Here is a 12,826-nt window from a genome sequence, read left to right as displayed (position 1 = left end):
ACGCCGCGCCTTAGATCGTGAAAGTTCTACATGCATGACACAATGACAGATTGGAACTTTAAAAAGAAAGTAAGGGGTATTATGTTTTGTAGATACGTTACTGAATATGTTTTGAAAGAATATAGTTCCGGTTTCTACCAATGTTAGCGTTGTAATACGTTTGCAGTGCTATCGGTAACAAAATTCATAAGACACATGACCATCGCGGGTAAATTATATAACCAATCAGAAACATAGCTCATATATTTCATTCTGTTAAATAATATTACAATTTATTGTTGCCTTTGAATTTTAATTTCTTTATTTTATTCTTCTTATGTATGGTAGTGTAATGTATTGATTGTTTAAAGTATTGAACAATCGTTGGAAGTGTCACATGATGCTTATTTATTGAAGTATTGTGATTAATTAATTTTTGATATCAGAAGTTATAATTTATCATAAAGATAAATTTAATTTTCAATTATTTGTTGCTTATAATTTTGATTATTAATCAAGTAATGTGAACTTTCAACTATTTATATTATTTTTGGATGGTACGTTGTAATTAATCAAATTTATAATATAGATATTGAAATAATAGGTTTCCTTTAATTTTTTATTAGATAATAAATTTTTATGAGGAACAATTATTGAATCTTTATTTCTTTAATAGACTTTTAATTTTTTCTACTAATTAACTGTGAAAAAGTTATTACTATTATTACTGTGGACAGTAATTGCTCTTTGAATGTTACTGTCCTTTTAAAATTTTTTTTTTAATTGGTTATATTCAGTCTTTTCGTCGTCGTATTGACCTATGACTGATTTTTTATAGTGTGGCAGTCGTCTGAAAATTTTCTTATGTATGTATATACACTGTTAATTATCATTCATATCGATTCATAGTGTATCCATCGATAATAAAATCGATTGATATATAACAATTCAAATACAGAAGATCAAAAATGAATGTAATTGTCCATGAACTATAAAAGATTTCACAAAGTGTAAGCTTGAACGATTACAATTTTTTTTTATGATCAGCTGTCTTTGACAGATCGATCCTATGAAAACATTAGTAAATAAAAATGTGAATTGTATATTTTTGCATAAGGAGAGTGAAAACAAAGGAAATAATGATTCATGATGGATGGATAATATAAAAATGAGTGAAATGCTATTTGTACTATAAGAGAAATGGAAATGGAGGTTATTAAGACGGAATTTGATGTGCCAATAAAATATATGAAAGTTATAGATGGTAGAATTAGTTTGACAGTACATCGAAATTGGTTGGCAAATTTTTTTATTGTTGGACCAATATCGTTTATCACTCATGATAAACTTACACCAGATGAAATTGCAGCACAACCTACATTAGAAGAACTGGGATCCGATTGGACAAGAATTTACGCAAAAGTATTTTTATTAATTTATTTTTTACTTCTACATATTATATTTGTTTGAACAAATTTAATAGTTTATTTTAATTTTAGGTTTATATAAAACAGCATAAAAATGCTATTCCTTTACCTAGAGGAAGACGTACTATTAATACCAAAACTCAAACAGAGCTGACATTTTCGCAGTTGTTGCATTATCTTTCAGAAACCAATTATCGTAATTTGTGGAAAGAATCTTATAAAAAATATTATAGTATGTTTTCTTAAAGTTAAACTTTTTTAATATATTTGATCTATGATAATTGTTTTGATATTTTGATATTTTGTTTGCAAAGATTTTAAAAATAAAAATTTTTATTTCTGAACAGATCCATGGAGTACTATTGAACAGAAAGAACAATCTATTGTGACTGCTAATACAACTGATGTAGCTATTATGCAGGAAGTAATAGCACGGGTATATGGTTGTAGTATAGTACATGTACAAGATAGGATAGTTTACTCAGTATCATCTGGCCTAACAACCGAATCTCATTGCAATCTCCTTCCAGCACTTTTTGCTGTTGAAACAACTACTGCTTTTATAATTTTCTATGAACAGACTGCAAAATATTCTCTGCGAGAGTAAGTATTTATAAAAGAATGTTCATATAATTTAACATAAAAATAGTACAATTATTATATAATCTATTATAAATTATAGATGTGTAATGTATAGCCCAGCAGCCTTGAGTACAAGTCATGGAAAACCACTATTTTTAATTTATCAGTTATTAAGATTATCTAGAGATTTGCATGATCTTGGATTAGTATTAGGTGAAGTGACACTTAGTGATATTTTACTTATGGAAAATTTTACAATTCAGGTGAAATATTTATATTTTTATCGAGTGTACATTTATCAAAAACTATATTATAAAAGCAATAATTCATTTTATATATGTACAGGTACTACCAAAGTTAAGTGATAACATCTATTTTAAACCTAAACCAGATTGTATAAATTTTACTACTCAAATGACAAAAGAAAAAAATCACAATTTGTATAGTAAAAAGCGTGATTTAAATTTGTATAAAAATATACAATACGGTAGCCCCGAATTTGGTATAAATGAGAATATTGAGAAGTTATGTGAAATGTGGGTGTATAACTACATCAGCAATTTTGATTATTTAACTGCTCTTAACAATCTGGCAGGTAGAAAATATGGTGATCCTAGTTGTCATCATGTAATGCCTTGGGTAACAGATTTTACATCAAGATGTGGTGGTAATTGGAGAGATTTAACCAAATCGAAATTTCGATTAAACAAAGGAGACAGACAATTAGATCTTACATTTGATTCACAATCTACTGAGGTAAAGAAGATATAAGTACTAATTTTTTCTATTAGAAAATAAATAAAAATATACATTTTTTAGGTAGGACATCATGTATCAGATGTACTATCAGAAATAACTTATTATGTATACTTATCCCGTCGTTACGATAAATCTGTTCTTTGCAAACACGTACGTCCATTATGGGTACCAGGAGAATATCCTGCATCAATTCAAAGATTACATGATTGGAGTCCAGATGAATGTATACCTCAATTTTTTATTGATGCAAGTGTTTTTAAGGTAAATTTAAACAATTTTTTCAACTTTTTAACAATATTTGAACAAGTATCAAATAAATATAATTTTATAAACATGATTACTTCTTTTACAGTCCATTCATGAAGATTTACCAGATTTAGAAATACCAGCTTGGGCAACTTCCCCAGAAGACTTTATTCAAAAACATAGGGAAGCTTTGGAAAGTTTCTATGTATCAGAGAGATTACATCATTGGATAGATCTAACATTTGGTTATAAGTAAATATCTTTATATTCTTATAATCTCTATATTACAAGATTTTTAATAAGTAACATATATATTTCAATAGATTGTCTGGTTCTGCAGCGATAAAATCAAAGAACGTTTGTTTACAACTTGTTGATAATCATACAACTTTAACAAATTCTGGTATTGTGCAACTTTTTACTCAACCTCATCCACAAAAAATTATGCCATCCCCATATTGGGGAAAAGTACCTCCCCGTTTACGTTCATCTTTATTAATTAGCAAAAGTAAGTTTTTTATTTTTCAGATTTTTTAATAAAAAGTTTCATCTTTATAATTACACACATACACACACACACATTATATAATAGTAAATAATAAAAATAATACAATTTATAGAAACAGATTCATCTGGAGTTAAAACTAGTGATGATGAAGGTCATAGTTCTGGATTAGAAGAAGAAGAACTGCCAGTAACAACATCAAATACATCGCGATCTTCACCTCTAGCTTTAAGTCGATTTTTAAGCCGTTCCCGAGGTTCTCTTCTTACAGTAGAAGATAATACTAAATCAGATAAAACTTCAAATCAAATGATAATCCTTCCAAAGGATTACAATCCTATTGCAGCTATACAGCATGTAGAAACAATGCATACGTTTATAAACAAAACCAGTCATAAAGTTTACAAACCCATAATAGGCTCACAAGATTTGTCTATAAATTTTAAGCAGATTGTAGCCAGTGGCCGTATAAAGGAACAACAAATATTAGGCTGTTTAATTGTTGAAATATTTCTTTCTGGTAAATTTCGAGCTACATGGAATATTGAAAAATTATCTTTTGCACGAAGATTAAGTGCATGTTTGAATGTTATAAAATTATCTGCAGATAGTTTACCAAAATGTATAAGAAATGCTGTAGCATTACTTCTGCAAGTTGATGTTGTACCAAAAAGCTATAATATAGAAAGTACAGAAGTGAGTATTAAAAAATTTTAAGTTTAATTTTTTTTAACAATATTATGTTTTATGCATATTTTTTATTTAGGTAAATGAGATGTCCTTTCGTTATCCAACTATTACACAGATGGGTTTGCCACCACCATCTGCTCATCAATTTTTGCAGCCTATACTTTCTGGCAGTCTATTCCCATTTTCTAAGTATTGCCAATATTTGTATAATACAGTTGAGATGATACAAGAATACAATAGTTTGATCCGTGAATTAAACTTTGTATTAAAATTTGAAGAAGATCCAGATTTTGTAATTAAAACAAAAATAAGATATCTTTGTAAAATTAGTGAATGCAAAGTGAAAGCAATAGCAAGAGAATTAGAACAATTATTACCACATATAGGTGCTGCTAAAGAAGGTAGTTTACAATTAATAGTACCTCATATACAGCAACTTATAAAAGAACCATACAGTGCAGTCTTGGCTACTTGGCATCTTTTCGATCCAATTGCTAAGTAAGCATAATTTCTGTAAATTGGTAGTACAATATTTCTCGCAATGTGTAGATTCATAAAAATACTAAATTTTATATATATGTATATTTCAGGGCATTGGGTCCAAAAGAAACAGCAGATATGTTTCTTTTACCTATAATGAAATTGTATGAAAATGGTTCTGTTATGGATAGTTCACCACATGCAGATATATTACATGCTGGAACACTTGCAAAATTTCGAACAACGTTATTATATCATAGAAGTTTTTTACTAATACTTATGGTCAGATTAGGATTACGACGTTTCTTAGAAAATTTCATTACACCACTTGTAGAAGCGGTAGGGGGTTATCGAGATTATGTTCAAGGATCATGTATAAGTGTGCATAGAACAGGAAATTTGAAGTAAGCATTTAACCATTTTTTTAAGTTTTTTAGTAAAATGATACGAATAATTATTAATTAAAAAATAATTATGAAAATATTTATAAAGGAGTTGTGATCTAAGTGGAACATGTGGTGACATTGAAGGTGTTCTATCACCTTTAGATGAAGATTCTTCTGCAGATTCAGAGCATAATGTGTCATCTTCACCTGCACCTGCAACTAATGATTACTCTCAAATAAAATCTGCAAATGATAATGATGTTGAAGGTATTTGTCCTTTAATATTTATTTAATTATCCGTTTGTATTTTATTAATGATGGTATGAAATATAAAAATATTGTATTATTTTATAGAAGTATTTACTATGGAAACAGAAGGAAATGCATGGAATTTTTTGAGTAATAGTCGTTCATATAACATTGACTTACATATAGATCTAAATTTGAATCTTAATGATGATTTGAATGAAGAAGATAAAGTATCACCACCTAGTTCAACTAAATCACCAACAATTCCAATACCAAAACATTCAGGAAGTGGAAAACTTATGATAGAAGTTAATAGCATAGGGTGTGATGTTGGAAGTAAAACTTCCAATGAAGATATTCCTTATAATGAAATATCTGGAGCTATATATTTTGGTAGTAATGCTTCTGATAATGCTTGTAATACATATCTTGAAGAACAAAATCCTGTACTTCAACCCATATATACAGACGATAAATCTAATACAGCAGTATTAGACAATACTGATAATGATTACGATCAGGCATATCAAAGATCTGCACCAAATGAGTGTACAGTATCAGAAATAAGTGCAGAATCTGTAATATGGTTGTCTCATCGTCTTGGACCTGTTCTTACAGCTCGATATTTATCACGAAATCTATTAAGAATGCTTACTTTATGTTATGCTGGCAAAGAAAACTTAACACCTTCAAATGACGTTATGTTAATGTCAGTTCAAGGAATGGATTGGAATAAAAAAATTTTAGTAGGTGATCATAATGCTGCCAAAGTATTAGACTGTTTAACTGCTATTGCAGGTTTGTGTATAAACATATTCCAATAAAATAGATTACATCAATAATAATTAAACTAATATATTATTAATTATATTATATTAATCAAAACATTATAATTGATTGAAATATTTTCTTTTGACAGGATTATATGGAGAACAGATTATACTTCTACAATATTTTGCACATATGGCAGAACTTTTAACATTATGTAAAAGAAAATTAACACAAAGTTTGGAAGGAGGACTACTTTCTTGCTTAGCCTTACTTAATCATATCACACAATACTTAAGCGATGCCGCCTTAATGGATGCGCTTCATGTAAAGTATATTCTATGATGTAATTAAGAATGGAATATATTATTATGTTATTATGTTATTGTTTATGTTAAAATATAGGAATCCATTGTTAAGGCAATTTTACATCCTACCGTTCGCATATTATCTACTACAAGATTTACTTTTCCCAATGGAATTGTTGCTCGTACAGCTTTAGCTGATAAATGTTTAGAAGCTATGATCATGCTAAGTTTGAGATTAGGTAGTGCTGTTACGAAAAACCACTTAGCAGTACCAATACAACGATTTTTCCTTGCATTTGATAAATCATTTAATCAAAATATTAAGGTAGAATGTCTATCAGATGATCTTGGAATAAAAGATTCAAGTTCTAGCCATGTGAGCGATACTGGCGTGAGGTAAAGTATTTTACTTTTTTTAATTTTTATGAATAAAAATTATAAGAAATAAAATTTTAATAAATTATTATATGTATTATTTTATATAGAATAAAAACTTCTAATGAGGATACAAGCCATTGTAGTACCCAAGACTGGAATATCATTGAAACTTGTACTTCTGGTTCTCCTCTGATAGGGGATGGCTTTAACGTAGAGATTGCTGAATCATATTCTCCACCAGTTGTAGAAAGTACAAATATATCAGATCCTCAGAGAAATAAAGTAATTACATAAATATTTTACATTCTTCAAAACTAAGTATAAATTTTATTATCCTTTGACATATTTTTTTTTAGGCATTTGAAGAGTTAAAAGAAGTATTTACTACAGAATTTGCACATAAAGCATACATGCTGTTCTACAAATGTATGAGTGGTGAAGCAATGGAACACATACTTAAAAATCATCAGCATATACGTAATCTTTGTCACGAATATGAACAAGAAACGCGATTATCTTCACCTAACATGGGTACAGAGCAATATAATGCATCATGTCTAGTAGATTATAGTATTTCAGAAAACATGGAATCTTTGGACAAGGATGTAAATAGTTTTGGGAATATATCTGTGATAGGAAATAGGTTTGAAATACAGAAAGATGACAGTCGATCTCAATCAATAGCTGACACAATCATCTGTCCAAATAAGGAAATTTATTCTTCATCTAGTGGAAGACAGTTACGTGGAAATTGGTTAGCATATTGGGAACATGAAATTGGAAGACCTGATAAAGAAACAGCATTCAATATAAAGCAGATAAAACTTCAAAGTTTTGGTGGACACAATAACAGTATTAGATGCTTATATGCTTTAGACAATGAAAATAGTTTTATGAGTGGAAGCAGAGATAAAACTGTTAAACTATGGAGTTTAAGAAGTCAGGCAAGTACATTCATTTATTTAATATATTTCGTACTTGTTAATTTTATATAAATTTTCTATATAGGGTGATGGAAATACTGTTTCATCATGTCAATACACATATACTGGTCACAAGAAATCCATTCTTGCATTAACATTCCTAGAATCTTTACGATATGCAATTACTTGTGATGGAGTCATTCATTGTTGGGATCCTTTCATGGGTTCTTTATTAGGATGTCCAGAAAATAATCGATTAACACCTATAAATACTTTAGCTGCAGGTCCTTCTCCATCAACTAATTTGTTTGTTGGAACGACTGATATTACTTTAAGAGTTATTGATTGTAGAACATTCCAGTATGTTAATGAAATGAAAGTAAGTGTTGTGATGACATAATCATATATAAATATTTTTTACTATGTCTATATATATATATATGTATGTATGTCATTTTAAATGTTAGGTGTTGACAAACCCAACTGGTTTGATTAGATGTATTGCAGTTGCACCTAGTGGCTATTGGATTGCATTAGGTCAAGCATCTGGATTTTTAACTATTTTAGATATTAGAACTGGCCTTATTATAGCATCTTGGAAAGGGCATGAGTGTGAGGTATCGTTTTAATATAATATATTAAAAATCCTATATATAAAAATTCTATTATATTAATTTCTTATATTTTTAACATATTGTTTTACTATAGATATTGCAATTGCAAGCTGTGAATGAAACAACTATAATTAGTTCTTCATTAGACCAAACTATTGCAGTGTGGAGTGCAATGGATGGTAAACTAAAGTTTCACATGAAGTAAATATATATATTTCAATATTGTGGAAATTTTTTAAATATATTAAAATAGAATATAGTATCATATATTATTAAATATAAGTTTTTACGTTTTTAGAGGTACTACTGAGCCAGTTCATTGCATGGCAACTTATGAACGAGGGTTGGTAATAGGAACAACAGCAAATCGGATAGGTGTTTATACGTCTGTAGATGTGAATGCTCCATTTTCTTCATCCAAGCTCAAATCTGATGCCTTTAAAGGAGTCCTTACTGCTATTTCCATACTTCCTCTTAATCGATTATTGCTGCTAGGTGCAGATAATGGAGGAATAACATTATTGTGTTGATCTTAGTAACATTAAATAAAACTGTCGAGATATTACACCCAACTATATGAAGAAAGGCTGAATAAATCTCAAAGTTGCAAAAATATAAAGAAAAATTAATATTAAAAATTTGGATCTATATAGCAAATATACTTTTTACAAGAGATATTAAATAAAACATATTTATTATTCATAGATCACATCTGTTCTTGATTGAATTATTTTTATAGCTACGTCAGGAGACATTTTATGAACACCAACATCTGCGAGTATTTCCTTTGCTGTAACTTCATCACTTGTGTTGAGTGCATCCAGAAGTAACATCGCAGATCCTATTAATATGTTAAGTAAAACACAAGCCTCCTTGATTCTGAAGAATAATTAGTTTTTTGTTTAATTATTTCTACATATGTATATCTTTTTTACATATCTATAATTTACAAGAAAACTTACAATGGGAAAAACGATTCTGGTTTGCTAATATATAGACCAAAAAGAGGGAACAAATTCCTTAAAATGTCGTATTGTAATTGCTCTGCACCTCCTATGTTAAAATGATTTACCAAGACAACTTCCTCTAAGAGAAACTAAAAATTGATTACATCTCATATTTACTGATTAAAATATTATAATTATTTTAAAATGCATATTTGTGCTACAATATTCATACCTGATCAAATTGACAAGCTAATTGTTTCCATGCTTGATGAAATAATGGTAAAGTAAGTGCTTCATGTAATACATGAAGTCTGGTACCTAATTCTTGAAACATAGGACAACCGCTAGGAGTTACTGATAGTGAAGCAACTTCCTTTACAGATTGCATTGCAAACCATCTAGAAACATACACACACACACACGCACATACAAAATTTTACTGATTTTTGAACACGTATATATAATATATTTATTACATGTTTTTTAAAAATTAGAGACTTACTTATCTGTTCTATAAGGTCTGCTTTTTGCTTTTACATCCAAAGCTACTGAATCACTGATTTCATTAACTAATTCTTTTTCTAGTCTTCGCAATAAAGCAACAGCTTCATCAAATACAGTTCCTTCTATTTCTCCAATATGTTCAGTAACATCTTTACCTTCATCTGTAGCACATTCTACTGCTTCAAATTGTTTTTTGAAGAAATGAAGTTGCAAAAAGTGCTATGCATATAATAGCATTTTCTAATAAATAAATGATCTATTTTATTTTATTTGAATTATTAGTATACATACCACAGTTACACCCCATTCGTCTAAAACATTTGCAACATAATGTAATGTATTGAGTATACAAGGCATAAGAGATGCTAATGGATCTACACAATCTTCATGTAATAATTGTAATAATCTTACTCTCCAATCATCAATTAATTCTAGCTGTAGTTCAAGAAACTGTAATCTATATGAATGTTTTATTTATATTACTGAATTCTATGTTTTCTTTTTTTTTTTTTCTAAAAATATTAAACATTACGTGTGTATACCTGTGTCCAGGTTGAGGTAAATGTTTGTACCTATCAGAGATTGTTGTTAAAAGTGTAAGAAAAGCATTGGCACATTCTGTTTCTTTCATGTCATTTACATCAGGTCCTGATAAAATTTCCCAGGCTGTGTTTGAGTTTAATATTGCATCCATTTTTTCTGTGGCATCTATTTCATGATAAAATAAAATATATTTTTAAATATATTTAATTTCTTAGATGATTAACATAAAATATTAAGTAAATGTAACTTCTGCTCACATTTTTTTTCCATATTAATCCATTTTACAAATATATGAGCTTGGGTTAATACAAATACAGTAGCTGGTTGAGAAGAAGGATATAATAGTGTTTCTCTAAGTTCTCTTTCAAAGCCAAGAGCTTCATCTACCAAATGGGCAAATAAAGCATCATCGTGCTGTGCTATTGCTAATTCGGAATGTAATTTTTCAACAGCCAATTGTACCAAAGCACGCATAAATTCAGCCTAATATATAAGAATGTTAATAGAACTAATTTAATCAATTATAGTTATCTACAATAATAGATGTAATAAAAGGTATATTTTTATACATTATTTAAAATACATGCATATATATATGTTATGAGCAATGTACCTTCACATCTATATGATTGAAGCCAATAGAATCTGCTACAGGTTGAACATATTTTTGTACCCATTGAACATGATCTTTGATCCATGTAAGTACTTGTGTGAAAAACCATTCTGGTTTATCTTGTCGATTTGTCAATTTACTACCTGTAAAATGATAAATAAATCTCTGCCTCAATGGGCGCACTAATAAAGTAACAGGCAGGCACACAGATGCAAAATCAGTCAGAAGAGCGGATGTTACCACAGGTTTTATAGTTTCATCTCTAGTATTTTGTTAAGGTTTCAAAGATAAAATTGAAATGTGAAATAATTAATAGGTCGTGTTTATTAAGATAAGGATACGGTAGTTGTAGATGTAATAGATATTCTGTAAGTATTTTAAATCTAGTAATAGTTTCAGGTAAAGATGTAATTACTGTGTTTGCATTAGTTCCACAGAAAGGCCATTTCAAACTTTTTAAAACGTCATTATATTCCCTATGATTAAATCACTCATATTATCTACTACTATAAATTAAAAAAGAAATATTATATTTTCTAATACTTACTTTGATAATTTTTCTTTAATTAAATTATGCCAGAAATGTAATGTGTCTCTCACATAATTTACAAGATGATGACAAGATGACGATTGTAATTGACAACTAATTTCAGAAAGATTTGTATATAATGTGATAACAGACTCATCGTCAGCTGATAATAATGAATTTTCTATTTCATCGCTAAAATAATATACTTAAGTATACTTTATATTAATGTACATGTAAATTATTTATATATTTCATTATTACCTGATATCCTCAATAAATTTTATAAAATTTAGATATGATAGGCACTTATCCAACTGACCTATCTTATCAATAACTTCTTGTACTTCTGAATTTTCATTATTTTCTTGTATCGATTTTTGAATATTATTGTAAACTTCTGTCGCAGAAGTTTGCAATTTTTCAAATTGCACTGTAACATGCTCAACATTCTGTACAGCTGCTTTGACTTTTGAAGGTGCTTCACTTGATGCCATAGATAGCTATAAATATAGTATATATAATCGCTATTAATTATATTTGAATATATTAATAATATTTAATTATTATACTATTTAAATTCATGCATACAGATTTTTCAATTTCATTCTTTTCTGCTTGGAGGCACTCATGGAAATGTTTTATATTATCAAGTCCTTTTAGAGTTGATCCCATCTCTTCGTTGAATCTTTGTATAATTTTCTGTTTTATATCCATTATAATAATAGCCCATATGTATATTTTTACACAATTACAAATTGTAAATTAAATGAATTATTTTATATTAATTATTTACACAATTCTAACTTATGTATCTTGTAATAATAATGTTGTTGTGTTGAAGTAGGGTTATATTATCTGTCATCTAATAACAATATGTCATAGTTCATAATGATTTCACGAAAAAAACTGCTTAGGATATAGATACAATTCACAAATAAGATATGTGAATGTATGGACTTTTTCTGTTGATAGTTACTTTATGTTAATAAATGTATTCGATTATTATCAACTTATTTGAAAATAATTATGAACAATCACGTTAAAAGCAAACTCATAACAAAGCCCGTTGCGCACTGTCAAACAGTTGCTGGCAACCGGGGTTATCGGCAACAACCGAATTTAAGAGAATATATAAGTTTATATGCAATTGGTTGAGACGACCATAAAAACAATGCAGGGACCACTCGTTTGATCGTTGATCGTCTGGTTTTTGATCTTTCGTCGACCATGTCATTGACGGCCGGTCGACAGTATACAACGGGCTAAGTGGAATAAATGACTCACTTACGGCTACTCAACCAATAGAATTGATGTTTTACTTTCATCTTTCATCCAATCTTCTTCGTTTACTTGATTAATATTCTTTTCATGAAAATCGTGCTACTTTCCTTCGATA

General features: G+C 28.8%; 2 protein-coding genes across 5 annotated transcripts; one reads left to right on the top strand and one right to left on the bottom strand.

Moving 5' to 3' along the window:
* The first annotated feature begins 1 nt into the window (after nt 1).
* LOC122636088 (WD repeat-containing protein 81) lies at nt 2-8,998 on the top strand. Of its 4 annotated transcripts, none has more exons than XM_043826991.1 (22): nt 2-69; nt 1,097-1,401; nt 1,479-1,638; nt 1,754-2,009; nt 2,089-2,251; nt 2,334-2,744; nt 2,808-3,008; nt 3,100-3,245; nt 3,317-3,501; nt 3,614-4,194; nt 4,265-4,686; nt 4,779-5,072; nt 5,161-5,321; nt 5,409-6,101; nt 6,223-6,398; nt 6,477-6,775; nt 6,865-7,039; nt 7,114-7,701; nt 7,766-8,059; nt 8,148-8,297; nt 8,389-8,495; nt 8,578-8,998. In XM_043826991.1, the coding sequence occupies exons 2-22, from the start codon at nt 1,180-1,182 to the stop codon at nt 8,822-8,824; spliced, it is 5,931 nt and encodes a 1,976-aa protein (XP_043682926.1). In that variant the 5' UTR covers nt 2-69; nt 1,097-1,179; the 3' UTR covers nt 8,825-8,998. The 4 variants fall into 4 exon arrangements, with proteins under 4 accessions (XP_043682926.1, XP_043682916.1, XP_043682905.1 ...); XM_043826981.1 differs by lacking the exon at nt 2-69 and adding an exon at nt 318-536; XM_043826970.1 differs by lacking the exon at nt 2-69 and adding an exon at nt 819-989.
* LOC122636103 (RAD50-interacting protein 1) lies at nt 8,972-12,682 on the bottom strand. The gene is made up of 12 exons (XM_043827011.1): nt 12,019-12,682; nt 11,692-11,930; nt 11,449-11,622; nt 11,243-11,377; nt 10,902-11,163; nt 10,546-10,771; nt 10,288-10,453; nt 10,037-10,202; nt 9,744-9,964; nt 9,474-9,639; nt 9,257-9,390; nt 8,972-9,173 (listed from the first exon to the last, which is right to left on the bottom strand). Exons 1-12 carry the CDS (start codon nt 12,142-12,144, stop codon nt 8,990-8,992), a joined length of 2,199 nt encoding a protein of 732 aa, XP_043682946.1. The 5' UTR covers nt 12,145-12,682; the 3' UTR covers nt 8,972-8,989.
* Nucleotides 12,683-12,826: the final 144 nt, after the last annotated feature.

Source organism: Vespula pensylvanica, chromosome 1 (assembly GCF_014466175.1).
Source record: "Vespula pensylvanica isolate Volc-1 chromosome 1, ASM1446617v1, whole genome shotgun sequence".
Lineage (NCBI taxonomy): Eukaryota > Metazoa > Arthropoda > Insecta > Hymenoptera > Vespidae > Vespula > Vespula pensylvanica.
The sequence above is the reverse complement of the archived record's forward strand: the minus strand, read 5'-3'. Positions and strand labels throughout refer to the sequence as shown.

Coding starts and splice junctions, on each gene's coding strand:
- LOC122636088 (XM_043826991.1), top strand. CDS start 1,180: ATGGAAATGGAGGTTATTAAGACGGAATTTGATGTGCCAATAAAATAT. Junction 1,402..1,478: donor GGACAAGAATTTACGCAAAA/GTATTTTTATTA, acceptor TTTTAATTTTAG/GTTTATATAAAACAGCATAA. Junction 4,195..4,264: donor ATAATATAGAAAGTACAGAA/GTGAGTATTAAA, acceptor TTTTTTATTTAG/GTAAATGAGATGTCCTTTCG.
- LOC122636103 (XM_043827011.1), bottom strand. CDS start 12,144: ATGGATATAAAACAGAAAATTATACAAAGATTCAACGAAGAGATGGGA. Junction 10,772..10,901: donor TCAATCATATAGATGTGAAG/GTACATTGCTCA, acceptor CTTATATATTAG/GCTGAATTTATGCGTGCTTT. Junction 9,174..9,256: donor CCAGAATCGTTTTTCCCATT/GTAAGTTTTCTT, acceptor ATTATTCTTCAG/AATCAAGGAGGCTTGTGTTT.